The sequence below is a fragment of the Fistularia commersonii genome, chromosome 25 (assembly GCF_037954325.1).
Source record: "Fistularia commersonii isolate RoL2024-O1a breed Wild chromosome 25, RoL_Fcom_v1.0, whole genome shotgun sequence".
In the NCBI taxonomy this organism is placed as follows: Eukaryota; Metazoa; Chordata; class Actinopteri; order Syngnathiformes; family Fistulariidae; genus Fistularia; species Fistularia commersonii.
Genome location: NC_141308.1, coordinates 7,545,408 through 7,572,425, shown reverse-complemented (window position 1 = coordinate 7,572,425; position 27,018 = coordinate 7,545,408). Strand labels below are relative to the sequence as shown.

At 45.0% G+C, this 27,018-nt stretch overlaps 2 protein-coding genes and 1 long non-coding RNA gene across 4 annotated transcripts in view; 2 read left to right on the top strand and 1 right to left on the bottom strand.

Annotated features, from left to right (window-relative positions):
• Positions 1-401: 401 nt before the first annotated feature.
• ifi30a (IFI30 lysosomal thiol reductase a) lies at positions 402-5,961 on the top strand. 2 transcript variants are annotated; one of them, XM_086171984.1, is made up of 7 exons: positions 402-578; positions 2,151-2,339; positions 2,466-2,540; positions 2,682-2,768; positions 2,911-3,063; positions 4,124-4,189; positions 4,289-5,961. In XM_086171984.1, the coding sequence occupies exons 1-7, from the start codon at positions 447-449 to the stop codon at positions 4,322-4,324; spliced, it is 738 nt and encodes a 245-aa protein (XP_086028110.1). In that variant the 5' UTR covers positions 402-446; the 3' UTR covers positions 4,325-5,961. The 2 variants fall into 2 exon arrangements, with proteins under 2 accessions (XP_086028110.1, XP_086028109.1); XM_086171983.1 differs by having other exon boundaries at positions 403-578; positions 4,121-4,189.
• Positions 5,962-5,966: 5 nt separating this feature from the next.
• The window catches only part of pde4ca (phosphodiesterase 4C, cAMP-specific a), a 47,711-nt gene continuing 26,659 nt past the window's right edge, over positions 5,967-27,018 (top strand). Inside the window, exons 1-2 of the mRNA XM_086173121.1 lie at positions 5,967-6,008; positions 8,021-8,235. Coding sequence (XP_086029247.1) covers positions 5,967-6,008; positions 8,021-8,235 — 257 coding nt within the window. The remainder of the gene's footprint in view (positions 6,009-8,020; positions 8,236-27,018) is intronic.
• LOC147219048 (uncharacterized) lies at positions 19,416-26,801 on the bottom strand. The gene is made up of 3 exons (XR_015108672.1): positions 26,642-26,801; positions 26,401-26,507; positions 19,416-21,860 (listed from the first exon to the last, which is right to left on the bottom strand). It is a non-coding gene; the product is annotated as an uncharacterized LOC147219048 (long non-coding RNA).

The following is a 27,018-nucleotide window of genomic DNA, read 5'->3' as shown; positions in this document are numbered from 1 at the left end:
CTTCCTGTCAGGGAAACATCATGTGAGGTTCATCAGATGAACTTCTCTTTAGGATCATCTCTTCGTGACAGTCTGTTTGTGTTTCTTTAGAGAGCACACTAAACTATTGACACTTCTGCCCTTTCGAAGCATTATGAACTTTCTCGATGGCTTCCACACACCATAAAATTCTCACAAAATACAGGATGTTAAATAAATAAATTGTATGTTGAATAAAATAGTTACCTTAAGTCTAAGGTCTCATGACTTTTTGACTCATCACCCTCTCAGCATCTCTTTCTGGCATTTACACGCCTGGCTGTTTACAAGTGACGTGACTTATCACATGATCAGAAGCCAATCAGACACGAGAGCACTTCACGTGACCATGCCGGTGTGGTTTATAAAGACGCCTCAGAGCCCCTGTCTGTCGTGCATTAGCAAAGAGGAGGTGATCACAGGTGAAAATGAAGGTCTTGATGATGCTGTGCTTGGCGACCCTGTGCTTGAACTTCAAGCGCGGCGCCTCTGAGTCACCCTTATGTTCGCTCCCACCGTCGCGGTGGTGCTCGTCCTCGGACTCGGCCCTCCAGTGCGGGGTAAGAGTGTAAAAGACTTGTTTTCGGCTACTGGTACCCCGTTGGATACCTGGAGAACGTCCGGGCTGTTGGTGGTTGTTGGTGTCCCCGTCAGGTCACTCCGTTCTCCCTGTGTTTGTCGGCGGAGTTAGCTAACCGCTAACGCTCACTATGTAAAACAAAGTAAATTGAATTAGAACAAAAGTAAGTGTTTCTCGTTGTTTATCAAAGAGGGTTTTACCTTTTCGTCTTTGTTATTCGCGTCGCCATGAATCTATTAAATCCCGGGGTCTTAATTGTTACTAATCCTGAAAATATCGGCGGTCAAATTTGACCACTGGCAGTGATTTGTGCAAAACAAAAGTGCTCTTTTTTTCATCACGCTTTTAACAGCAGTAATCATACTTTGATAGTTTTTATTAAATTTCTTTTTAAATTTGTATTTTACTGGTATATAAACCTTCTCAAACTACTTCATAATAGTGATGGAATGTTCTGGTTTGCAGTAGATTCCTGACCTCAAATGTTTGCCCTACTTTATGGGTGGGGAACGGTTGTGACTCCCCCTTTTAAAAAATGTAATGGTTTTGTATTTGAATTTGTATTTTTGTAGGATACAGCCTTACTGTTTATGGTATTTTATTTTAAAGCTTACATGTCTGCAAGGCAGTTATCTTACCACTGATGGATAAAATGGAATGCCACTGTGAACTGTTGAGTTCTGCAAAGTAAACTTCTCTTAATTCTGTTTTCTGCTCTCTCCTTTGGGTATGAAAAAGATTATACCTGTTAGAAAGCCCACTTTGTTTCTGTGTATTTAACAGTTGTTGAAATTATACCATTCAGTTTGTGTTTGTCGGTGGTTTCTCATTGATCTTACACTCCTGACTGCACCTCCGTTATTCCTACACATCACACCTGTGCAAGATGCGGTAGAAGATCCTTTTTTTCCCTTTTAAGTGCAGCAGTGGCCTCTAGATTTTCACCTTCCTCCATGTTCACCTGGTTTCCTTGGTTTATTTCTTTGTGTGAATGATAGAAGTTGAGTTTAATTAGGTTTGTCAAAGTTGAATGTTAACATTATGTTAATGTGGTCTGTGCAAGGCCTGATACTAGCTTTACTGTTGTGTTAAACTAATCAGCAGACCAAATGCTGTCCATGAGCCCCTTGTAAAGGATTTGTTATATGATTCATATGTCATTTAGTGAAATGCCATCCTTTATCCTCTGTGTATAATGTACAGGAGTATATTGGTGCTGTGGACTGCAGTAGCAAATCCATCTATAAGGGAACATCTATATACCTGGTGGTCTTTAATGGCACACCAACCCCCATACCTTGCCGTTCTTCCTGATTCCTGGAGAGAACCACTCCTGTTTAATTCCAGACACATAGTTTAAGTTTGTTTCAGGATCAAAGACTCTTCAGTTTTATTTAAAATATGAATATGCTTGCAAATGTTTAGCTGCACACTAGCTTTTTTAAATTTATTTAACATTGCATTGTGTACACACACAGACCTGTTGAAGATTCATATAGCTCTTGACCAAATGTTGCCCTTTTTTATTTTATTTATTTTTTTATTAATACAGGTTTTAAAACAGTGTCTTCAGAACAACCTCACCAGGTTCGGTCAGAGAGCAGAGCCCGTCCAAGTGGGCATTTACTACGAGACTCTATGTCCCGACTGCATACTCTTCATGACGCAGGTCCTGTTCCCCACCTTCGTCTTGCTGCAGGACATCATGACCTTAACTCTAGTGCCCTACGGCAATGCAAAGGTACGGATCCGACGTGATCTGATGCAATAAAACGCTGACCAGTTCACTGGTCACTTCAGCTTGTGACAAACTCTGGGAAAGGCATCGCCTGGAAGACTAATCTATTTACTCTGTATTTACCACCAGGAGAAACAACAGGGTACAGAGTACATATTTAAGTGCCAACATGGAAAAGATGAGTGTCTCGGCAACATGATTCAGGTAGAATCACATAAAAACCCCAGGAGAGCCACAATTGTGTATGAAGTTACTTTTGTCTGAGTCTTTTTTTTTTTTTTTTTTTTTTTTTAAGAAAAAAAAAAACAGTGGATGAATGTTTCTTGTAATGCACCATCTTTTTAGGCTTGCCTACTGGATGAGAGTGAAAATGCCTTTGAGATCATCTACTGTATGGAATCCGCCCCTGATGTAATCAAAGCAGCCAAGACTGTAAGAAATCTTGTTCTGCATTCATGGATGCCTCCATTTGTCCTGTTTGCTCTTATTTTGCACCTACTCCCCTTCAGTCATTCTTTACTGCTCAACCACCTCTGCTTCCATGCAGCATCACTATCCCTCTCTGTTGTTTTAGTGCACAAACCTCTACAGCCCCGACCTGAACTGGGGCAGCATCATGAGCTGTGTGAACGGGGATCGAGGAAACCGGCTGATGCATGAGAATGCCTTGCAAACAGAAGCACTTGACCCTCCCCACACGTCTGTGCCCTGGGTGACCATTAATGGGGTAAGACTCGGCGTATCTCACCGGGGGCCAGTTTTTTTTCAAAGTCTGACCTGCAGCCTGAGCGGAGAGACACAGTGTCTGAAGAGTTATGAATTGTTTGGCTTGTAGGTTTTATCCCAAACTTCACACTCTCTTTGTTCTCTCTAAATTGAGAGAACAAATGTCCTCTGCAACTCCTAATGACTCTGAAAAGGAGCTCTGACTTTTTTTAATGGCAAGTGTCCGAAAAGACTCCTTGGGAAGTTCTGCTCTGGAGTGGCTACTTTGTGATATCCAAAGTGGCTACTTTGTGTTTTTTTTTTTTTTTTTTTCCCTTTAAACAAGCCTGTAAAAAGTAAATTCCAGGAAACCGGGTGCTAGCAATGCTATTCGATTCTACCTCTTGAATGTTTTTTCTCTGACAAGACTCCATAGAGGGAGAGACTGGGAGGAAGAAACAATAGCCATATGATGAGTGTGGCGATTCATAGACCTTGTCACATTACACACGACTAATAGCACAGGCTGAGAGAAAAGAGGAGGCTGACTGGAATCCCTGGAGACAGATACTCTGGTGGTGTGGAGAGAGTAGACTGACTTAGAAGGTTTCTGGTGACTCACTACAAACATCTGGAATAATAGATGGAAATAGGTTACAAGATATTTAAAGGACAGAAACCAGGCTTGGTATCGTCCCATGGAACGCGGGTGGGCAGAGGTCACATGGCGTGACGTCAGAATTTTGAATGAGAGGAATTTCCACGGCGTGGGAAAACTGTATGTGACAGAATAGGATGGATGGCTGTAAGGGGGGCTTTGCATTCCCAAAGTTTGTTACATATCTGTCTATAAATGTTCTATGGAACTGGATTAAGCCACCAAATCCTTCAATTTTTTTTTGTGTGATTTGGAATGGAAAGTTAATGTATTAACTATCTGCAATTTCATTTTAGACAAAACACTATATACACAAGAGCCTAATTACATCCTCAAACAGATGTTTGAATGACCGCTGCTGTGTAACATCAGATCACCATCCCCTTTGTCCTGATGGCAATTAGTTTTCTCTACATTTCAGAAGCACACGGACGAGCTGCAGAAGAAAGCTTTGTCTTCTCTCTTCACTCTGGTCTGCAGCACCTATGAGGTATGGTCCCCACACACACTTACACATGTGTTGATTTGGTCAGCAGGTCATGTGCTCTGGCTTCCTTGACCTAACTGTTCTACGTTTTATCCCCCCCAGGGCAGCAAGCCTGAGGCCTGCGGTGGGAGCCAGTAGCATTTCAAAGGCTCAGCTCTCTTGTGAAGGAGCAGTGCTGCACTCACCACCGCCCCCAGGTGTGACTTACCAAGGAACACAGAGGAACAGCATCACTTTAATCCACCGCTCTGCTTTCTATAAACACATATCAAATTACATTATATTTGACCAAATCTATTATTGGTGAAGGAGGTTCTGTATGTATCCTAATGAGGAAATTTGCTGCTGTTTTTTTCATGTCTGATGGAAGTGCCTTCTTTGTCCATGAGATGGTGCCATATCATTTTCTCAGCCTCAGCTGGGGGGACACAGAATATATTCTGTAAATGAGTATGGACAGGGTACCATGTTCTTTTTGGGGCACACTAAACAGTCAGACTTCGCTCTTTGAAAGCTATCAGACTATCTCGTGGGGATTATTATGACTGGGGGTTCACGTGTCCTCGAAACCGTTGACCGATTTTCAAGTCTTGGAAAATGCACAAGAGGAAAGAGCCAAAGGTTGGGGAACGACTAAACATCGTCCCAGGAAAGGATTTTCCCCACGGAAAGCATCGGAAGAAAAGTAATGTAACAGAACATTCCAAAATCCAAGCCATAACGTTGCTTATGGATGAGTAATGTTGTCTTTGACTATTGCAGAAAAACAAGGCCACTTTAAGAGACTGTTCTGTTTTTCTTTACTTAATCGTTACATACTTTTTTTGGTTATACTGTAATACAGACAGATTCCGTTAGGCCCCCTAGAACACTCTAGTCTGCTTCTGAGTGACTGAAAGGGATCTTTTAGAACCTGTTGGAGAGATTGTAAAGTTGGGGTTTGAAATGGGTGTGTGAAAGAAGCTCGGAGGTCATTAAACTATTGAAAGACGTCACAAATGTTAAACAGCAATCCTTGATTCTACTAAAAATAGATTCACTTGTCCACAGCTTTGTTTACGTTACAGAACACACATGTGGCACATCGCGGGCTACCTTTTGATGGAAACCAGAGTTTGGCTCGACCAGAAAGTCCTCTGATCCTCCTCTAGATACTGCAAATCCACTTGACCAATGTCTTGTTGTGAATGACACTCCACTGTCCGTGCCAGGGTCCTTTTGAAAAAGGATTAAAAAAAAAAAAGACATGCATCCCTGTAGTCCTTTACATTTCCTAGAGTAATTAATTGCAGTGCTTGTTACTTTTGTGGTACTCAAATACACAGTCTTGTGTTGATAAAAGCAAACTCACAAGATGTGATTAATTGAGATGAAAAAGATGGAATTTTTTTTTTTTTTTTTTTTTTGCAAAATAGTTGATATGCACTAAACACAGCAGTTTATCACTTAAACCATTGATTTTTTTTTTTTTTTTTACAAATTAAAAATATCTTATTAAATTAGGCCCCGATGAGCAGGATTTTAATGTAAATCCTTTATTTTCCACATTGATTTAGCCTCTAAAGATGATTTAAAGAGCTCTTCGGCAAGGCAGAATCCTGCAGCTGGGCTGAGAATCATGCAGAGGCGGGGAAAACCGTTGTTGTGAAGAGAGTGACAGTATAAGGAAGTTTTGGAGCAACAGAGTTGTTCATATCTGATCTCAAATGAGGTTCTTGTATCCTCCTCCTTGGCATTTCCTTCTCTGTTGTCGCGTTCCCATGATAGAGTGGCTGAAAGTATGAAGAGAAATAACTCCTCCAAATATTTTAACTTCACTGAGGTAAGGGGAGTCCATGGCTATTGAGCAATACTTAAATGGAAAATGTTTTTCTTTTTTTTTTTTCTCTCTTAGATCTTTCAAGCATTCTTACTGAATTGATGTAACAGAAAAGAAAGAGTTGTTCATGTGTTTTATGTTTGCAATTTTTTTTTTTTTCCTATGCACTCGATTGTTGCCCTTTGAAAATGCGCACAACGGTTGTGGACACGGCTCATTGGCACAGCAGCGGTGGAGCTCATGTTGAAATAATCTGAGAGCAAGTCCAGTTTTATTACTGCAAAATAATCCATAATGCGTATTATGTAATATAGTATCCATTCCCCCCCAAAACCCTGTGTCTAATTCACACCTGTGATTTCATCCGTTGTCTGGTATAGGGGAAGAAGTATCGATTTTGTGACCGGAGGGGAAACTGTTTCCTCATTAATGTCTCTTCAGAAGATTGCGGTTTGTGCAGCGATGTTTTTAATAACGCGTCCCTCTGTAAATTGGTCAGAATTGATGGATAACAAAGCGTCGGAGTGAGTTGACAATTGCTTATGGAAAGGTGGATCTTCCCCACCAGATGGAGAGATAAGGTCACGGGATGCAGCAGAAAACAAGGACTCTTATCTGTTTCTCTTCGATACTGACGCTAAGAGCACGATGCCCCGAGAGCTAAAATCCCAAACACTATCTCACTGAGAAAAAGTCTATTGTGTCCAAGGTGATAGTGTGCCGGTCTCAGGACCTGAAATCAGATAAACCTTCCAAAAATAATGCAGTAGTTGCCTTCGTGAAGATCATCACATTTTCAGCACAAAACAGCTCTGTGTGAAACATATGTAGAGCTAAAAAAAAAAAAAAATAAAGAAGTAAGACAGTGGCCGTATTTGACCTCTGGGTGATATTTCCAAGGAGATGTTCATCTAAACCAGGGAAAATCCAAGTTATGGGTTTCAAACACCAGCATTGGTTAAGATTTGATTCCATTTATTCGGCCTTGCTCAGCAGTTTTTACCAAGGCTTCCCAGAAACACCTGATGAACTCAGAAATATGGTTGCTGAATTTCCTGGTCCTTAAACCAATTAAGAAATTAGAGACGGTTTTAAAATATAAAATGATGAAATAGAGTGGGGAAAAGTGGAAAACCTCAAGAGGATTGACCCTAAAAGGGGTAAAAGCGCGCCTGGAGATGGTTCGATTATAAGCTTAAAACAAACAGAAGCAAGAAGAAATTTACTTTTAAGTATTTATAACCGAGCAAAGTTTGTTGTATAATTGCTCAGTTCAAAGTTCTCATTTCAGCAAAATCGTTTAAAGTTCCCCCAAGCATAAAACCACTTTAAAAAAACAGCATTGTTGTGTATGTTCAAAAAGATGTGAAAATAAACAAGAAGAAAAACTTACAAAAACAAAAAATTGAGTTTTAATAGTTTTTTTTTTTTCAGAAAAAATTCTATACAGGAAGATGTTACATATTTACGTTCCACATCAAGTGTTTATTTTTGCCACGACGACTTTACAACTCTGTATTATTAGTGTATACACTCAGCCTGCTGCTTGAAATTCAAACCCCCAGAATTCTTCTGCTTATTTGGTAACCTGTGCTTTTGTAACCTTAAAGTACGCAACCAGAGCGAGTGTGTGACATAACTTGGCCACGAGTACACGCTGGGTTTTTAGATGTTGAACAGGTGATCGCCGGGCTGAAGAGCTGATGAATCGATAATCAATAATCGCGAAATCTAAGATCTGATAGAAGTTATTTGTATCCAAGGTTGGCGTGGCTGGGTGAAATCTGATTTAGTAATTTCACTTGGCAGCTATCTCAGCTCGCGTAAGCGACTATCCGGACTGGAGTGACTTTGAGATGGAACGCCGCCGCCACGGTTAAATGAACCAACTGAGAAATGTGGCCCCCTTGGTGTTTTTTTTTATGTTCCATCCCGTCGACCCGGGTTCAAGATGGAGACGTTTGACGTTGTTTTAGCCCTCTGTGTGTAATAAACCTGTCTCCTGTGCCATCCAGAAGCAGTCCAACCCGCAGCAGACCTCCCAGACTGAACCCCAGCAAGACCCCGATGTCAGGTTTCACGTGAAGCGGCTCTTCTCGGGGGCCCTGCAGCTGCCCAGGCTCTCCTCCAAAGCCTCGGCGCAGAACAGGAGCGAGGAGGGACGCCGGCCCGCCGCTGTCAAACCCTCCAAGAGCCTCAGCACGCTGACCAGCTGCATCACCAAGGCATTGTGAGTCGTTGGGGCCATCGGCCCGTAGATTCATTTAAAAATCCAAAAACATGACTTTTGAACACAGCAAATCGTGTTCCCACATTCTTTTCCGATGTTCTGATGAGGGTAGATTTTAAAAACAGCGGGAAAGGTAGAAGGTGAAGGTAGAAATGGATGAATCCACCTAAAACGGTTTAATTGGGGGGGGCTTTTCTCCCTGTCACACTGCATGAGATTGGACTAATAGGACAAGTGATCCAAGCTGGTGTTGCCAACACACCAATAGTATCTTTTGTTCTCTTTCTATGCTGCATGCGTGTGTGTGCGTGCTTGTATTGTGCCTTTTTCGTCGTGTCAGTCTTTACTCTAACGTCCAAAGATTGCGGACGGACCTGTCTGAGTACACCTGCAGTCAAAAATGCATGTCGGAACAACATCAGATAAGATTGTGTATGTTTGCAGACATTACCGTGTGTGTGTGTGTCAAAGTTGGGAAGGAAGTTTATTTCAACGTTACCTTCACAAAATGATATTGAATAACAACATGTCTTTACAGAGATGTTTTCCTCGGCTGGGTCTGGTCTGGTTTCTGGGGGGGTGGGGTGGGGGGTGAGCGCTGGGTTGCCATGTGTGAAACAAAAAGGCACCAACAAGCGCAGAACTCTGTGCTAAAGTTAGAAACAGCCAGCGGGGGCTGCGCGTCTCTTCGCCTGGAGAGGTCAAATCTCAGTGTGGTAGCGAGAATCTGCAGGAGGAGGGAAAAAAAATGAAGGGATAAAGTCTTGATTATGTTCTCGAAGCCTCTCAGAGTGGGGGAGAACAGCTTCATGGGAGTCTACCTGTCGAATATGGCGTCGACGACATTATCCTAATACCAGATTATCCAGATTATTGGGGGTGTCTGATTCTCACTTGTTACAGTGGGCGTCCTTGGAAACAGATGGGGTCGGCGATTCCTTTCCAGGATCCTCCTGGCCTGGTCCTCACCTTGTGTCGCAGCTGAGCGTGTGAATGGGTGAATGCTGTCCAGTGTAAAGTGCTCTGTAGGCGTCTACAAGTGTAGACCAGCGGTCTCCGAACTTTGTTGCACCTCAGACCTTTTTCTTGCCGAACAACCTTTATGCAGACCAGGGAGGGGGGGGGGGGTTATTTAAAAAAATAAATAAATAAAAGAGGAATGTAAATGTAACCACTACACCTTATATCATGTGCCTTTAATAACTCCTAAATGATTATCACACCAATATCTAGTCATTGTCAGTGGGAGCCCCAAGCTTGCCAGCGGGATGTTTTAGTGGGTGAGGATTATCTGGTAGAAATACCCTACAGCTGAGTCGAGGTTTTTTTTTTACAAAATAAAAAATACCCGGGAGACAAATGAAAATAAAATAGATATTTTTTAAAACGGCTTTCTGCTCTCTTAGCGACCAGATGGGACCGTCTACTGACCTTTGAATCTTGGGTCTCCCGTGGAGGTCAGCCTGCACCTGAACCGCTGAACAGGCTGAGGAATCGGTCCTTTCAGAGTCCATGGAATTTAGCGGGAAACCATATTTTGTTTGGTATTCTTCTCAGCGTCGGCTGGTAAATGAACCGGGAGGAACGTTCAATACACAGATTGGCAAAACCAAACGCATCAGCACTACCTGTTGAACGTATTCTTTGATATTCCGCGACCACGCAGCCCTACATTTTCACCACCTCGTGGTCACATGATGTCACTCCGAAGCGGAGAAACACTGGTTTGGATCTATGGAGTCGTTAGATGTGAAGGGAGACATTTATTTTTTAGCTCTTGGGCATTTGAAGACTTAATATTAAAAAAGAAAAAAACACAGTGTGCGTTTGGCCCTGAGCAACCTTCTTCATACAATGCTTTATTATAAGCTGTTGAAATAGATTTGAAAAAAAAAAAATCAGATTGTGATATTGTGATTGTCGCGGCTGTAATCCAAAGCGCAGAATGTTTTGTTTGCCTTCTGTTAACGTCGCAGTTTGTGTGTCAAGACGAGAACGGAGCGGGGACGGCTCACAGGTTTACCTTTGTTTCAGATCAGGTCTGGACCTTCTGTGCCACTTCTAGTTGTTGCACTTTACCCTCGCGACTAAAATCACCAGTCACGAAAAACCCGGTCGCTCGGTAACCGTGACGCAGCTGTGAAGGTCAACCTGACGTGACCTCATAGGTGATTCCATCCATAATGGATGTTGATGCTGCTGCTGCTGATGTTCTGGACTCATTGTCGGAAGAAGAACAACAAATCAAAAGTCCATGGTTGACTCCTGAGAGGAGGGCCTGGCGGCCGCGGATCATATAGTCAGTTACCGTTGAATGCTCAGATTGTCTCCGACTAAGCGGGTAGCACTGTAGTACTCCTTTGAAAATACCCGCTGTACAGTAACAAAGAGTGTAAAAGGCCTGGAACCAGAGTTCTGTTCCCGGCTCTCCACCAGCTGACGGTCTTAGGTTCAGGCCTGTGTCAGATGCTCCAGCTCCCTAGGTTATATGAGTTACTCCAGACGGCACCGGTGTTTAGCTGTGAGTCTTCAATCACATGAGGACCTTTTTTTTTTTTCCCCCTTTCTCTCCCCGGCGATAAACAACGAGATCGGGGGTGAAAGGGGATGTTGGGTTGGGGGGGGTGGCGAAGATGATTTTGCCCCTGGTCACAGATAGAGAGCGCCATCGTGACAGCACCCATGTTCTCTATAGCTTTCAACCTCTGCTTTTTATAGTCAGAAGAGCTTCATGTGACTCTCCCCGGCACTTCGGGAGCATGTGAAAGGCAAAGAGGCTGTCTCTGAGGAAATAGGCAACTTCACAACAACCAGCACCTCAGGGGGGCAGAGGAAAAGCTGAGTATGCAAATTCTGCCGTAGCGAGAGAAAGGGACGACCTGGAGGGCCGGGACCAGAGCATACCTAAATGTTTATGCTCCAAAGGGGACTCGGAGTGGACGTGATCACGGAGGCCGGGCCGAGAACGATGAGCCGCGTTCCAGCGGCGGAGAGGGAACGAAGGCAGAGAGCCGGAGAAACCCGGACGAGAATCACACAGAGGCGATCAGTCATGTCTCTCCTCCCCGTAAATCAGACGTCCATTTTTAGTTAGGAAAAGGGGGGATGGCCTAGGAGTAATGTAAACAAAGCCGGGAGGGAGGCAGATAGAGTGCATCAACACTAATGTACGAGCCCGTTTCCCAGCACGGCTCACACTCGTCTGTTGGAAGAGGACAGGGAGACATGGAAGGGATTGATCAGGTATTTAACTTATAGATGTGTAGATTTTTTTTTCCCCTTTCTCTAGTTAAATTCCATTTTTGGACGGTTCTGGTTGGAAAATTGCCAAGGTCACGTACATTTTTTTTACAATCTGCCCGGAAAGCGGGCAGATCGCCGCGGCTGAATCCGTGAAGTCCGCGTCTCACGTGAGAGTAATTAAGGGGAAAAAAAACAAACACAAAAAAAGCCTGTTGGTCATGGATGAGCAGTGCTCTGAGAGCTCCGAGGAAGAAGTGGAAGAGAGGCCACGTGACAGAAAGGTGACCATGCTGCCCGTCATCCACTTAATGCCGAGGTCAAAGCCCGGCTCCCCGGCCGGATCCCCAAAGATCTCGCCCAAGGATTCCCCGCGAGGGTCCCCTAGAAACTCCCCGCTGCTGTTCAGGAAGCTGCTGATGAACCGCAGTATTAACCTGCAGAGACGCCGCTTCACCCTGGCCCACACACCCAGGTAGAGTCCCCGACTCAGGCGCTTCACGGCAAGCGGGTCCAAGCCGAACCGCGTAGCGACCAGACGATGTTTGCACTTTCACGCGGTGAAACCGGATTTGTCAAACCTCGCACTTCTCACCTGTGTTTATCTAAGCGACTCTCTCGCGTTCGCGGCTCCAGGGTCTCCCCCGGCCGATTCCGCTCCAGCCATACTCGTTGATGGATTTTTCATTTTGGTTAAGCGGCTTTCGTCAACACACCAAATCCCTCAATTTATATCTCGGAATTTTGTAACTTTTCAGTGGAAGGGCGCCGTCGCCTGCTCAGCCGAATGAACATAGTATTTGAATTTTGCATCTCTCACCGTTTTATATTGCAATTCAGACGTCACATTTTGCCAATATAGTTGGTCTCATTGGGTACGCTGTCTTCACAATCCAGGATTAATTACAAAGGGTGTTTATTGTACTTTTAAGCAGTTGATGCTCGATGCTCAGTCCCTGTTATGTGGTTATCATCTCGGCAAACATCCACATCCGTATGAACGGCAAGTCATCCCACTTTTTGAAAAAACAAGCAATAAAATAGCAATTTTTATAAAAGAAAAAAAAAAACAAGTAAAATAGGCAACATTTGACGTGTAATTACATATTTACCACCTAGCCGAAAAGCATTTTTTGTTAGGTCTCAGTAATTCACATGTCGGCATTGCCGGATGTGTTGTTTGCAGAGCGTACAGCTGTCCCGCAGCCACACCTGTTAACTCAAGCTTTATGGGCTATAATTACATCAACTTCAATTCATGCTTTCATGCAAAATAAACACTGACCCGGTGATGAGCGTCAACACCGGAGTCGAGTGATCGCTTTCACCGCACTTGACCTTAACTCCTCGAGACCCGGGGGGAGCGGATGTAGATGTGTGTGTTTTGTGGATGATTTCATGGAGGCAGACGGATCCGTGCGCACAAACATTGAGTACGCGTTCGTTTCCTCGGAGAGGATCCTCTTGTTCCAAATTACTTTTGTTTTTATGGCTGCGTTATAACCTTGAAAGGAGTCAGTGGGTGGTTTTCAGTTACTACAATCTGAAGATTCCCCTCCACATATGGAATTGAAAGCCTCCAAGAAACCCTTGCCGGACTTTTATTGGGGAAAAAACAAGTATTAACATTCTTAGATGAGCCGCTGCCCTTTCTAGAATACGCTGAACATGTTTACGGGGACGTTTCACGCGTGTAACCTTAGAGAAGAGTGGCAAATCACTTCTCTCCTCCCAGGTCTCAGCGTGTCCGTTGAAAATCTAAATATTAAGAGTCCGGTCCGTGTGACAGGATTTCGCGGTTGAGGTCTGGAACGTCAGATGCCGAGGCAGACATTCAACATGTCAAAGTTTTTTACACTGCCCAGCGCGGGGCCCCGGAGGCGTCCGCTCAGCCGGGGACAAATGGATGGAGGGGAGAGTTACGGCAGGATGGTTGGCAAGCTGTACAAATTAAACAAACCGGGGATCAGGCGGAAAATAAATGTCGCAGGGAACAGCGATTTAGAACATACCCGCCACTTTATTTCCACTTAGTGTCCGAATTGATGGAGATTCTTTTTCCATCCCGGTGTCGTGTCGTCAAGTGGACATCCCTGCGACAAACGTTCGGTGAAAATGAGTTTTTTTCTCGAGGGCCGCCCGCCGTCACAGGTGCTTTTCACCCAAGCCGTCTCTCATTGCTGCCAGGTGATTGTCCTGTGGATCTTTAGTCAGTCGTAACACCTAAAATATTTATAATAGCAACCAAATAAGCCCGTCCATAATGCACTCTGGCTGCACACAAGGTTAATAAATATTATAAATCGCATACTGAGAAAGTTTGGACGCATCACGTCGAAGTAGCAATTTTACTACGGTAGATTTAGGTAGAGTAATGTATATTTATGTTAAAAGTAATTAAAATGTCTCATTTATTCATTTTTTCATCTAAAATGAGTGTGACGTTGGAAATACGGCGTCAACACGTTGGCAACCAATCAAAGAAAGTTTAAAAAAGATTAAATTGCATGTTTGCCAGAGAAGAAATGTAATGAAGCCTAGTTACAAGTACAGCACAAGGGGTTTTAATCCATTCTAAATTATTTTAGTTAACACCAGCCAGTTATCAAATGCTAGTTACGTTTATTACGAGACTCCTGTAGCTGCTCAGTTATAGAGGCTTCATTTGTAAACATAAAAACAGATGATTTTCTGTCAAGAGCTTCTTGCTGCATTTCCTGTATTTGCTCACTAGGAGCACTAGAGAGTGTGGATCTGGAAGGTGACAGTGTTTGCGGTTGAGGAGAATGAGTTTTAAAAAAGGCTCTGAAACAACACATTATGAAGTTTGTTAAAAACATTTTACGTCATTTGGTAATGATGCCCACACTTTGTTGGCGGGTTGTTTTTTTTTTGCACAAATGCAATGTTTAGTACATTTTCCCCTATTGTCATGATGACCAAGATCAACCTTGCTGGACTTACATAATGTTTGGGAAGTTTTAAATTAATAATATTGGTGGAACCAGAAATCTGAACACCTTGACTTCGATGCATGCGTTGTAACAATGACTCATCACTTGTAATCACATCTTTATGACCATTTTATTGCATACAGTGCTGAATGTATTGTTAGAGGACTCGAAGCTCTTCTGCGTGGTGGTCATGCAAAAAGTGCGATGTAATTTAAATATTTTTTGGTTAACTTATCAGCAAGCTGTGCTTCAGATTACGGCTGCTCACGTACTCGGATCTAATCTTGTCCTTCGTCTTTTCTCCTTCCTCTTCTTTCTCTTTGTCACTCGTGCACGTTCCGTTGCAGGAAACACTCGTCCGCAGATGACACCGCCACTTGGATTTATTTCATTGCATGTTGAAAAGAACTCAATATTCAAAGAGGAAAATTGAACCTTTAATAGAAGTGCCAACGCACGTGCGTGCGCACATGCACACACACACACACACACACACACACACACACACACACACACACACACACACACACACACACACACACACACATATACAATATTGAAGTATTGATTGACCGCTACACTATTATTACTGCTGGCTCGGAGGCCGGATGGGAGGGTTACACGAAATGGGGATGTGTGTGTTGCAGCTTGAACACACTCAGAGAGAAAGAAAAAAAAAAAATTTAAAACATTAAAATGTATTTTAGTCTTGTCTAAAATTAATGTCAAGAGGAAAGAAAAGGAAAATATTATTGTGAAATTCCAAACATGCTCAGTGAGATATATATCATGATATCTGCATAGGTTTGGCAGAAGTCCAGACATACAAACAGAAAATCAGTGAAAGATATATTAAATCCCTATTTCATTTAAATGTCTGTGAAACATTAGAAAAAAGAAATATATAATATTTGTAATGAGAAATGTGACTGGTTCCAGATAATATCGTCCTGCTATTCAGATAACTGTCTGCTGATGTCATTTAAATTTTGGCTCACTTTCAAGCCGTTTAAGAGTTGCTGGTAAATGTATTATTTGTGAGTTATTTATCCAGCTTTAATTGCCTCTGTTAAACTTTTGGCAGTTTTAAAATGTGTTCTAAACATTTACAGAGGGGAAAAAAAAAAATCAGAATATACACTGATCACAATCACTTCGTAAAAAAGTAAAAAAATAAAGTCGGCAAACACGCCGTATCAATACATATTGATGAATCCTTCGGGTCCACATCAAAGGGCCCTCATTTTTTGTCAAATGATGAGCTTTATCCTCAACGCGTCACAAGATAATATAATTTAATATGATTAAATTAAGAGATGTTCCTCCGATCATTTATAGCGCTATTCGTTTTTTCCCCCTAGTTCTCTAGTTGCTTATTTGGATTTTCCGGACGCCTAGTTTTGTGATCTTGCGTTTGTTTGTTTGTATTTCAGATATATTCATGCAACACGTTGCTCATCTTTCACCTCACTTCCACTGGTCCATTTTCTCATGAGGTGACTTTCATTATCTCTCCGTCCCCTTTGCGCTCTCTCTCTCTCTCTCTCTCTCTCTCAATTTGCTCTCTCACTCCATCTCTCCACCCTCCCTCTCCCTCCACAGTATCTCTTTTCTCCTCTGGCTCTCGGGGGGGAGATGGTGTTGTTTGTTGTTTTAAGCTGGAGTTTTGGTCCAACGGCTCTCAGGAGGGGAGAGGAGCCGACGCTGACGAACCCAATCTGCGGGAGCATCTGATGGGATTATAACACACTTTCCAGCTCACTTTTCACTTTTTTTTTTTCTTTCTTTTTCTTTCCGTTGTCACCCTCCCTCCCTACTATTAACTCTGTAGCGGTGCAGCATCACATCGGCAGGTCTGATTTGTAAAAGAAAAAAAAGGCAGGAAATGCCCCCCGGCGAGGCTCGCTGTTGAGGAATTTCATTTCTTTTTTTTTTTTTTCCGCACTTTGGAGAGAAATCTCACTCTGGTTCCAATCCGGGATTACGAGGAGAGGGAAGAATTATTTATTTCGCCGCTTCCCCGAGTTGAGGAATTCACCCCATCGGGAGCTTCAACAGCTGACACCCTCCTTGAAATCGCACTGATCCCGCGTGGCCTCCGTACTTCCGGCCGCCGGTGATAGGATGCCACGGCTCTCCTGAAGGCCTGAGACTCTTCGCCTTATTAGGGTGTGCGCGCACACGTGCACGCCGAGCACATCTGAACCCCTCTTTCTTTTTCACACACACATATGGACATATCCTTAACCCCGAGGACCTGAATTTCCACTTCATGCACTTTGCCCCCCTCACTTACACACACACACACACACACACACACACCAGTCCAACCAGGTGCTGATGACAGCGTGGCGTGTGTGTGTTTTGTTTTTTTTTGTGCATCCTGACTACTGTGTGTGTAGTGTGTGGCCTTCACGGACCGGACCTGTCTCGCGGCACTAGAACTTGTGACCGCGGAGAATGTAAAGGACGGCTTTCTTCCTCGCACCAACTCACAGCGGCATGGGGCGCCGTGAACGCACCACACAAGCTCTCCTTGTTCCTCCCCGCTCACCTACCAAAATTTTGATGCTTCGCTGAACTCCATCAACGACATATATATTTATATACATTTCAATTTTTTTTTTTTTTTTTTTTTTTTTTTTTTTTGGACTTTCCGTAAAATAATGAACAAAGACAGCCGGTTTCCACGGAAGACGCCCGGCAACTTCTCCACACGCAGGCACTCGTGCATTGGGTATGTATTGAGTATTTGCATGGGACAGGGGGGAAGGGGGAATGTCTTGCCGTTGCTGTCGTTCGGCCAAAGCCGAATAAAGTGAAGTTTGGCTCATGAAAGGACGCATTGATTTATAACCTTTTGACTCCCCCCGAAGTCGAACCCTCAATAACGATGTAATTTCAACGTAATAACGAATTCCCCCGGGAGTGACACCTCAGCCTTATCGCATTTGCCGTGACATTAATTTAGCGGAGGGCGCTCGTCCCTGTCGCGGAGTGCTGCGGACGGCAAGCGAAGGTCACGCCGGGAGGGGGGAGGAGCAGATCGATGGATCTGATGTTCCTCCTCAGGCCCGAGCCATTCTGAGGCGTCCGTTCGGGGTGATGCTCACGTGGTCGGGGTACCTTTAGTCGTGTTCGTGCGAGGACTGACGAATTATAGGTACTGATATGTAATGCTATGACATGTTTAGCCTGTGAGAATAACACAGCGGGAGATGGAAAAGTGCAACATCGCCCCCTTTTTTTTTTTCCCCCCAAACCTTGGGCGTCAGGCATGTGCCTCGCCAGTGTCATCCCAGCTCCCGCGGCCGTGGGTCTGTCTGGATCATATGAGGAGATCAAAGCAGGAGGCTTCCCACCACAGCCAGAAATACAGAAGTGGTGAGGAGAACAGAGCAAGCCTTTCTTCGTCCGCTACCTGATTTGTACATTTAGCGTCCCGGCGCGGGGAAAAACAGCTGAGTCGCTGTTGGGAACCAAAGGATCAAAGCATAACCCTCGTTTTGGTTTTCGGTGCCAGTGAAAGCATTTGGTTTATTGTATAATAATGGATGTGTTACGACAGACGCGGTTGTGTTTTAGCAGTAGTAGTTTCTTAAATTAGTTGAGGTTTTTACTTAAATTCTTTTCTTAATAAGTCATTTTCCTTGCCCTCGTGCAATACAAACACACACGCACGCACACTGAGCGGCAACAAAGTAGTCCCTTGTAACCCTGGTGTGTCCATCACAAAAGGGACCGCTCTTTACCCTGGATTGTACTAACAGTACCAGGGCACTATTCATCCATGCTCACACACGCGCACACACACACACACACCTCGACACTTTCACACACACTTAACACACACAATAACCCTCTCAGCATGGCTTTTTATGGCTTCTCTTGCAACGTGTGACACTTCAACCGCGGCATCGCCGCAATAGGTCAAAACACGGCTGGAGATGAGAGATCCCAGTCGCGGTTGCGAGAGGAGAGTTTTGGTCGGCGTCCACGGGGACTCGCGACGGCGCCCCGAGAGAGGACAGCGTGTATCGGAGTTAGGGAACGGTCGAGCGACTGGGAAAAGGAGATAATTCAGACAAAGAGGGCAAAAGACGCAGACAAGAGGGCGGAGGAGGATTGATATAGAGCGAACGTGGTTCGGAGATAGCGCCGCTTTTAGCAGGCAGATAAAGACTGGAAGGGGAGGTAAAGGGGGGGGCCAAAGAGAATAAAAAAGCGGTTTGAGAAGTAGGGACACAGTGGCGCTGAAATAAAAATGAAAAAAAAAAAAAAAAAAGATGCAGAGTGGGGCCACGCAACCAAAGGGCAACAGTGTCAATGTCAGAGGTCCCAATATAGCCCCCCACCCCCCCGCCCTACACACACACACACACACACACACACACACACACAAACACAAACACACACAAAGATTAGTCAATAGGGCCTGTGTGGCTGCGGCGGGCCGGCTGCTGTGTGCGTCACTGCTGTACTCCATATTTTCAGCATGACTGATTTCCCCAATCGCCTCCAGAGCCTCATCGATTCCTGAGGGAAGCGGCAGCCCTTGACAGCTCTAACTCTGGCCAAATAAAAAAAAATAAAATAAAAAGCGGCCCCACTGTATTCCCTACATGTTCTCATAGGGGACATTGCCCCGCTTTGCAAATTTCACTTATGTAATAAATGGTTTCTAAACAGCATGAACTGGAAAGGGACCTGAGTGCTTTGAAACGCGGCCTCCCGAACACAAGAATCAAACCGCCGCCTCCACGAACTCCGTCGGGATGAAAGCGTTCGGTTTTGAAAAGCAGCATTTACGATGAACCCCCCCCCCCCCCTCCACACCTCCCCCCCTTTAGAAAAAAAAGTGATTTTTGTTTGTGCTTTTCATAACAACAAAAGTCATTTTGTTCCAGACGTCACCGCGGGGTTCTCAGAGGGCAGAGATGCAGCCCGGTCAGATGACTATCTGTTATAACCACTAGAGGGAGGGACTGACTAAGTTACACCCAAGGGCTGCCGGGGAGCAATGACCTGTAACTCATTTGTTTGGTAGATGATCATTCCATTTTTAGACCCGTGTGTTCCAAAGACTTTCAATCGAGACGCCAAAAGTGCACATTGGTGTCGATTTCGGGATGTGCTTTTTGAATGCGCCGCCGCTTCCGATCGACTCTTTCGGTCCCTAACATTTTTTTCACCGTAGCCGTTATTTAGCTGAAGTTGCCATGTTGTTTTTTTTTTTTTTTTTTTTCCATATAGTAACTTTTTTGTCGTCCTTTGTTCAGACATCCCGTGGTCGTTCCTCATTTTGTGTTTCTTTAAAGCTCGTACTTTTCCCTCCTGAGGCGACAGCTTGCACACGGGGATTGATGTGAGGTTGAACCGAGTTATTAATGTTGTATCAGCAAAATCCCTTTAAATAGGATAATAAGTCATTTTTAATGATGCTAAGCTGATTCTTCTGCTTAAATTAATCTATTACAGCAGTTCTTATTTATTCAAATGTTCTTCAAATATTTGCATTCATGCCCTGAACACAATTTATCAAAATCTATTAATGTTTTTCAAATGACTAAATAACGTTATTGCTTGGACATTGAATTCTTTACACAATGTGACAGTGCATTAGTCACACACAGCGGGTTTCTTTATTCTGTATTTATATGGGAAAACAGGCCACAAGAAGTTTGCAAACAAGGCCTGCAGGAGCTGCAGCAGTGACAGAGGAACACTGTCTCAAAATAAAACCCCATCAATATGAGTGTAGAATATAAGTATTACATGATAATAGCGACAATATTACCAGGTAATAACAGAAGTAAAGATTCAATAGTTTGTAACCGTAACGTGTGCCCAAATGTGTCACTTCAACACCCCCAAAAATGGTTTTAAAAAGTCTGTTTTTATGCCTGCAACTTAATTGACAGCACACGTGCACGGAGATGCCCCTCGTGTCTGCAGCAGTGACCCTTACGTCTCCAGTCTGACCAGCTGTCTCCTCTGGGTCCGTGTCGCGGTTCACGCAGGGTCCTTTCGAATCACACGCGTGCGTGCGTGCCTCCCGTGCACACATCCGCTTCTGCGCACTTGTAAGACTATCACCCACCCAATCCCAAAATCAGAAGAGCCCCAAACCCCGCTGTCATGATAGCAGATGGCGGCCTAATGAATCATGAGGCGACACACTGATAGCCTTTACTACAGTACATGCTGGAACATGACGTCTGACATAACATAGTCTGGGTTAAATTTAGACGTTGAGCAGCAGCCACATGCTGACACCTGGCGTGGCTGCTTTGTCGCATATATGACATTTGCACCGTCAAGGAATTACTCCGCCAGTGATCCTGCCGTCGGGAGTTATAACATAGAAACGCTCCTGTTATAGGCAGTATTCTTGCTTAATGTAAGATATCGTTTAAGGGAGAAGTCCACTTGTTTCGTTACTTCTTTTTTTTTTTTTTTTTCAAACATTCATTTGAGTGATCGCTTCCTCCGAGCGGTCCTGGGAAATGTGTTCTCAGAGATCCCGTTGCAGATGGAGAAAAGTTTAATGGGGGGAAAAAAAAAATAGCCTTTAAGTTTGTGTGGCGTCCTTTACACCCCATATTTAACACCCTATGAAAAACAGCTATAAAAAATGGGGTGACTTTGGAGAACTCACCAATAATGCGCTGGGATAATATTTGTTTTTTTTAAAGCCCGATGAGTTACTATGGCTCTACATCTTTTCAGTCAAAATGAATTTTTTCATATTCACTTATAGGGCCGGAGGTCAGATCTAAAAATATGCTGCTCGAAGACATCGCCACAAATCCGTCGATGAAGGTCTCCGAGAAGCAGGTGTACAGATTTAAATGAATTGTAAGGCAGAAATTCTTTCTGTTCTCTCATGGACACATATTAGAGGAAGTGATGATTTCCAGCCCTGAAAAAACATTTTATCATTGAAATACATTGTTAGCTTTTTGCAAACGAAACGCACACAATTTTTTAGAGGGAAGTAGAAGTATTGCACTGTCATTTCTTCTCAAATCTAAATGATATATTTCAATGCCGTGATTAAATTACCCCCGTGTTTTATTAGACTTTATTATATCCCGTGCACTCCCCCCGGGTCTCTTTTATTATCTCAGAAATATATCTAAAATGAGGTTGTTCCTGTCAGCGGGATTCCACAAAGCATTCATTCATTCACTTCGATCAGAGCAGACTCTTTGTGTTTCTCCGTTTGCAACCAGGTGTTTTAATAAATCCCTGCTCATCCGGGGTCGCCGCGGCCACGGGCGATGAAAAATCGCCCCTTTATCATCGTACCAGCCCGCGGACGGATAAAGATAGTCCTTTTCCAAAAAAATGTATTTTTTTGAAAGAAAATAACAAAGCGCGAATGCTTTGACGCCATCCCTCCACTGCTGGCTGTCAGTTCGGCACCTCCTGAAAATGATAAGAAAAAACTTCCAAATCAGTTGTTGTGATGATACCGTCAAAGAATCCGTTTCTCGAGCGAGCTTTAAACCTCCCACGAACAAGGTTATATAGTTATTATATTTAAATATCCAAAAGTTTGAGGTTTGAGGCGGAGCGACCTCTCTCCGTACGCCCTGCGCTGGTTACGAGGGAGTAACTGACCCGAGTGGAAAAAGAGACACAGGAAACCTCACATGTGGCTTGAACGTTATTTACCGAAATGCAGACTTGAAATACGACCAAAAAAATAAATAAATGCTACACTGAAAAGCTAAAAAGTGCCCCAGATAGTAATTTGAGAATTTTTCATGACATGTTATTACAAGTTTATACTAAACATATATACTAAGAGCCTGCGAAAACCAAATGTGTCGTATCCCTTATACTGAAAGGTCAGTCCCTCTCAATTATACTATTACCATTAGTTGTAATAAATTGTGGATCCTCGAATAATTTCACCTGACACGTTTCGGTTTTTGTTGGACGATACGACGGTGGAAATGAAGCAGTCGGATAGCTTTTGCAAACAAACCACGAACGGGACGGCACCGACGCTGTCGGGGCGGCAGCTCTGACACGCCGCGTTCCCTCAAAGACTTGAAAAGAGCTTGTTACCCAGGAATGCTCCGCCGCTCCGCCGTGCCCCTGCAGAGGCAACGCATGATGTCATGAGGGGGGCCTCTCCGTTAATAATGGACTATTAAACCCACGGCCGAGGGGGTTAGCCAGAATTTATGATGCTTCCCTGTTTTATTAGTTTTAAAGATTACCCTCGCCACGTTGCCTGGGCCGCCACGTCCAGGCTCCGAACGAATCTGGTGTCAGTTTGAAAAAGACGCTGCGCAGGGCCCGACTTTTAATGCCTGCATTCTCTCAAACATGGGCTCTCATCCCCCCTCGGTGACGCAGATGCACGGAGCGCTATGGAATCCTCTGGTACGCCGCCAGCCACGAGCTGAGTGTGTGTGTGTGTGTGTGTGTGTGTTTGCGAATGTGCGAGCGTGTCCGCCCGAGATAACGAGGGATAATGCTCCACGTGAAAACAATTTAACTGTCGTGAAAATGTGCCAGAACTGATGTGTCATCAGGTTGCATTAACTTCATTAATCTTAAGTTTTCCGAGGTCATAACCGGGTCAAGTGGAGTCAGCTTTACTAAACATGTGCATGCGCAACTCCGTGAACCAAACAAACCGGGAAAATGCTTATTCGGACTTTTCAATTTTTTTTCTAATTTGACTCGTACAGTTTCTTTACAGTAGGTGGTTTTTCCACCACAGCGATCGTTACTTTTTCCACTGCAGTCAATTAACTGTTATTTTATTTCGTGAGGTCAGACGTAGGTCACTTTTTTGACAAAAAGCACGACGCAGAACTGAGCGCAGATTAACATTGTAGTGGATGAAATCATTTTCCAAAACTGTTACATAATTTCTAAACGCGACAGCGAAGTCGATACGAGCGACAACAATGTGACCGCCGTCCGTGCACAAATAAAAGATGCGTTTCGGCAAACGGGTTAACGGGAGGTGTTTTCCGGAGAATTCCTTTCGCATGGATGCTGTTTACAAGTTACAGAATGTGTCTGTTTTGTGACTCATAACACGCACACCCAGATCAAGGCCCCCTACGTCATGCGGCCGCCGTCCCCGGAGAGACGTTTTTTTTTTTTTCTCCAATCCAGAAACTTCATCAGATCTTTTTTCCCGTTTAAAATCGTACTTTTCAGGGTTCACTCGGGTCGTTTCATAAAACGGCATCGGCCTTATTTTCTCCGTAAAGATCGACGTAATCGATAATTGTCTCCGTACGCTTTGACTTTATTTACACGTCGGCGTCTTGTTCTCAAATTTGACGAATAAGGCTACAGTTGCACGTTCGCCTTTTTAAAAAGAGGCAAAGAATAAAATGAAGCACAACGAACTTGACGCAGAAAAGAGAAATTCCCTTCCTCCATATAGGCTGTCCCTGTTTTAGGACGCTGGATATTTACATCATATTTATATTCACATTACAAAACCGCTGCTAAATGATTACATTCAGCTGGATCATCTGTATTGAGTCACGCTGACACAGTCACACCCACCGCACACACACACACACACACACAGACGAAACAACCGATAGATGGGCTGTTGTTGTTACAAGCTCAAACGTTGCGGCCTCTGAAAGGGGCCTCGTCCTTCCGAGGTGCAAAACTGCTCTGCGCCCCAGAACCAGGACCCCGGTTGTATTTCCACTCATCGTGCCGATTAATTTGAGTGGAATCGTCGGATTCGCCGCCGCTGTTCCTGGTTAGAGCCTTGGAAAGATGTTAATACGGAACAGCACCGAGGTCGTGTTTGAGGTTTTGACTTGTCATTTTGTCATCTTGTTTATGTACTTTCCCAGATTAACTGTAATCATACTTCCCCTTGTCCGCCAAAGCATTACATGAAAAAAAAAGGATAATGATAATAAATGCTATGAGCTGGATTTATCTAAAATATTACCGGATTGAAAAATCCCCCCATGCCACATTAGAAAAAAAAATTCTTATGTAACATCTGTTTTCATCCACAAGCAAGACTTTCATATAGCGGAGGTTTGGGGGGCCGGATCCTTCACGTCTGAGTCGTAGTAAAGATACATATCGAGCGTCTCTGATGAGCGTTTGTGAATTCTGTTGCGATGAGGTTATACCGTCGCCAGATTTGCCAATTTAATCGAATCACGTCACGACGCGGATCGTAGCTCCGAGCGCGCGACCATTTACGGCCGTGCTCTTTTCGCGCACAAATGCGGTGGCCTTTTAAAATGATTCCGCCTCGGTCACAGTTGCCAACATGGAAAACGGAGCGTTAAAATAAAACTGGCAGCTTTACCTTCTCCGACGTATACAGTCGCCTCTGAAAAACAACTTCCTGGATTTCTGACAGTATAGAAGCGAAGCAAAAGTGAGCGATTGCCGTTTTTTGCCGCCTCACTCGACTCCCTCTTACCTTTTGGTTCCGGGTTTTATGAAGTGCACCTCGATTTAATGTAGCCGGTCTCCATAGCGACGTTATAGTAACTGGACGCAGAGACTTCATGCTCGTCTCACACAAAACCCTGCGGCTAACAGCGTGTTGGGTGAAACATTGGGTTAATTTTGAGTTGACAAGCAAGCAACCATGGCGGGTTAGTAACCAGGGCAAGTTAGCAGCAGGCCAAGTTAGCAACGTGTTCAAGGTCAGCCGATCTCTCCCGGAAATTTGTTTTTGGGAACTTCCTAAGCCCGATTACCTCCTTGTGCCGAACAAGCGCAGGTTATAGAAGTAAACGTGTGGATTCGTCGCCGCGGAACATCTCCGTGGCTCACGTTTGGGTCAGGAGTTTTCCGACAACGTGCAAAACTCCTCCCGCGTCAAAAACCGATAAAACCTTCGGACGGGGCGTAGATTCCCGTGGATCGGATGGCTCGTGATCTCTCGTGGAATATTTCCCCCGTTTTAAGTTTTCACGAGGGGAGTGCGCTGGAGGTCGACCGGCTAAGGTTTCATATTTACTTTTCACATTTCTGGTCTTCAAAAATACATCGCTCCCCCCTCCGGACACGGGTGACCTTGCATGCTCACGCCTAAGCCTGTGCATACATCACATACTGTATATGGGGAGCGTGTGTATGTGTGTGTGTGTGTGTGCGCGTGTTTGTACGTGTTCCCCCGTTCTCTAAGCTGTGTCCCAAGAGCTACTTAGTGTAATACCGTATCATACTCATCCTGTCATCAATCTCTTTACCTAACATAGACAAGGAAGCAGCCACATGCGTGCATGGACGCACCATCTGGAAAGGATAACGCGCGTAAAGGGGAGCGCGCTGTCCCCGCGATTTTGTCAGAACTCAGTGTGTGTGTGTGTGTGTGCGTGTGTGTGCGCGATAGGGAGGGGGCTAGCAAGGGGTTAAAAAGGCTAAAACATTTGGGGAAGGCAGAACTCTCGCTGGCTCAGATCCCACCCCTTTTCTCAGCTCTGACCTCACTCTGAAACTTGCTCCCCCCCATTTGCGCGTGCGTGATGCGCGCGCACACCCCCACACACATTTAGTCACATGGTCACACACACACACACACACACACACACACACACGCTCGCTCGCTCTCTGACGCACACGCTTGGCCCGATCACACACAAACACATGGTAGGTGAGCTGCGCGCAGTCTGCAGACACACACACACACATCCACACACACGCGTGGATTGAGCGGGGCTACCGTGACAGGAGAGCAAGTTCGTCCCAGACGGAGGAGAGGTGTCTGGGTGGAGGGGGTGGGAGGGGGAGAAGAAGAGGCGTCCCGGATAGAGGGCGAGATGTGCGCGGCGGGAGGACCGGCGGAGCTCCGCCGGGTGCGATGAGGAGCTTTTCCCCTTCATCCCGCGGCTCACAGGAGGAGGAGGAGGGGGAGGAGGAGGAGGAGGAGCCCAGGTGCGCGGGGAGATCTCCCCCCACCCCCCACCCCACCCCCCGACCCGTCCCACTCACGACTCACCCACGGGGAAGAACACGTCTCCGCCAGTAGCATGGATTGCATCACCCCGCTTCCCCCGGCGGCGCACCGGAGCAGCCGGTCTTAGAGCCCGATCGTCCCCCTCTGGCCTGCGGAGGAGGAAGAGGAGGTAGTGAGGAAGAGGAAGAGGAGGAGGAGGAGGAGGAGGAGGAGGAAGAAGAGGAGGAGGGGGGGGCGATGAAAACTCCCGGGAGGCCGCGCAGACCGGGACACTCCGACGCACCGAGAGAGACGCGGCCACTGGCCGGGACGCGCCGGCATGACGGCGGACAGCAGCTGAGGAGAAGCAAGCGGGGGAAAACAGCGGAGCGGCCCAGAAGAGGACGGTGAGGAAGAGTTAAAAAAAGAGAGAGAGGGAGTAGGATAAAGGAAAGATGAGCGTGCCGACGAACTGTGGCTTCTGTCACTCCGTGGAGCGCGGTGTCACAGTGAGGAGTGGGAGCATATGGGGGTCTCCGTGCGCTGTCAACAGGCCCATTGACATCACGCAGAAACGCCGGCGGTAAATAAGAAGTCACTTCACTATCCGTGTGTGTATTTATGTATGTGTGTGTGTGTATGTGTGTGTCCGTCTCCCCGCCGGAAGCATGGCTTTCACGT

What these genes read in the sequence shown, in the direction of transcription:
- ifi30a (XM_086171983.1), top strand. Translation starts at nt 447, where the DNA reads ATGAAGGTCTTGATGATGCTGTGCTTGGCGACCCTGTGCTTGAACTTC. An exon ending in ACTCGGCCCTCCAGTGCGGG is followed by an intron (nt 579 to 2,150) that starts GTAAGAGTGTAA and finishes TTATTAATACAG; the next exon opens with GTTTTAAAACAGTGTCTTCA. An exon ending in TGCCCTACGGCAATGCAAAG is followed by an intron (nt 2,340 to 2,465) that starts GTACGGATCCGA and finishes ATTTACCACCAG; the next exon opens with GAGAAACAACAGGGTACAGA.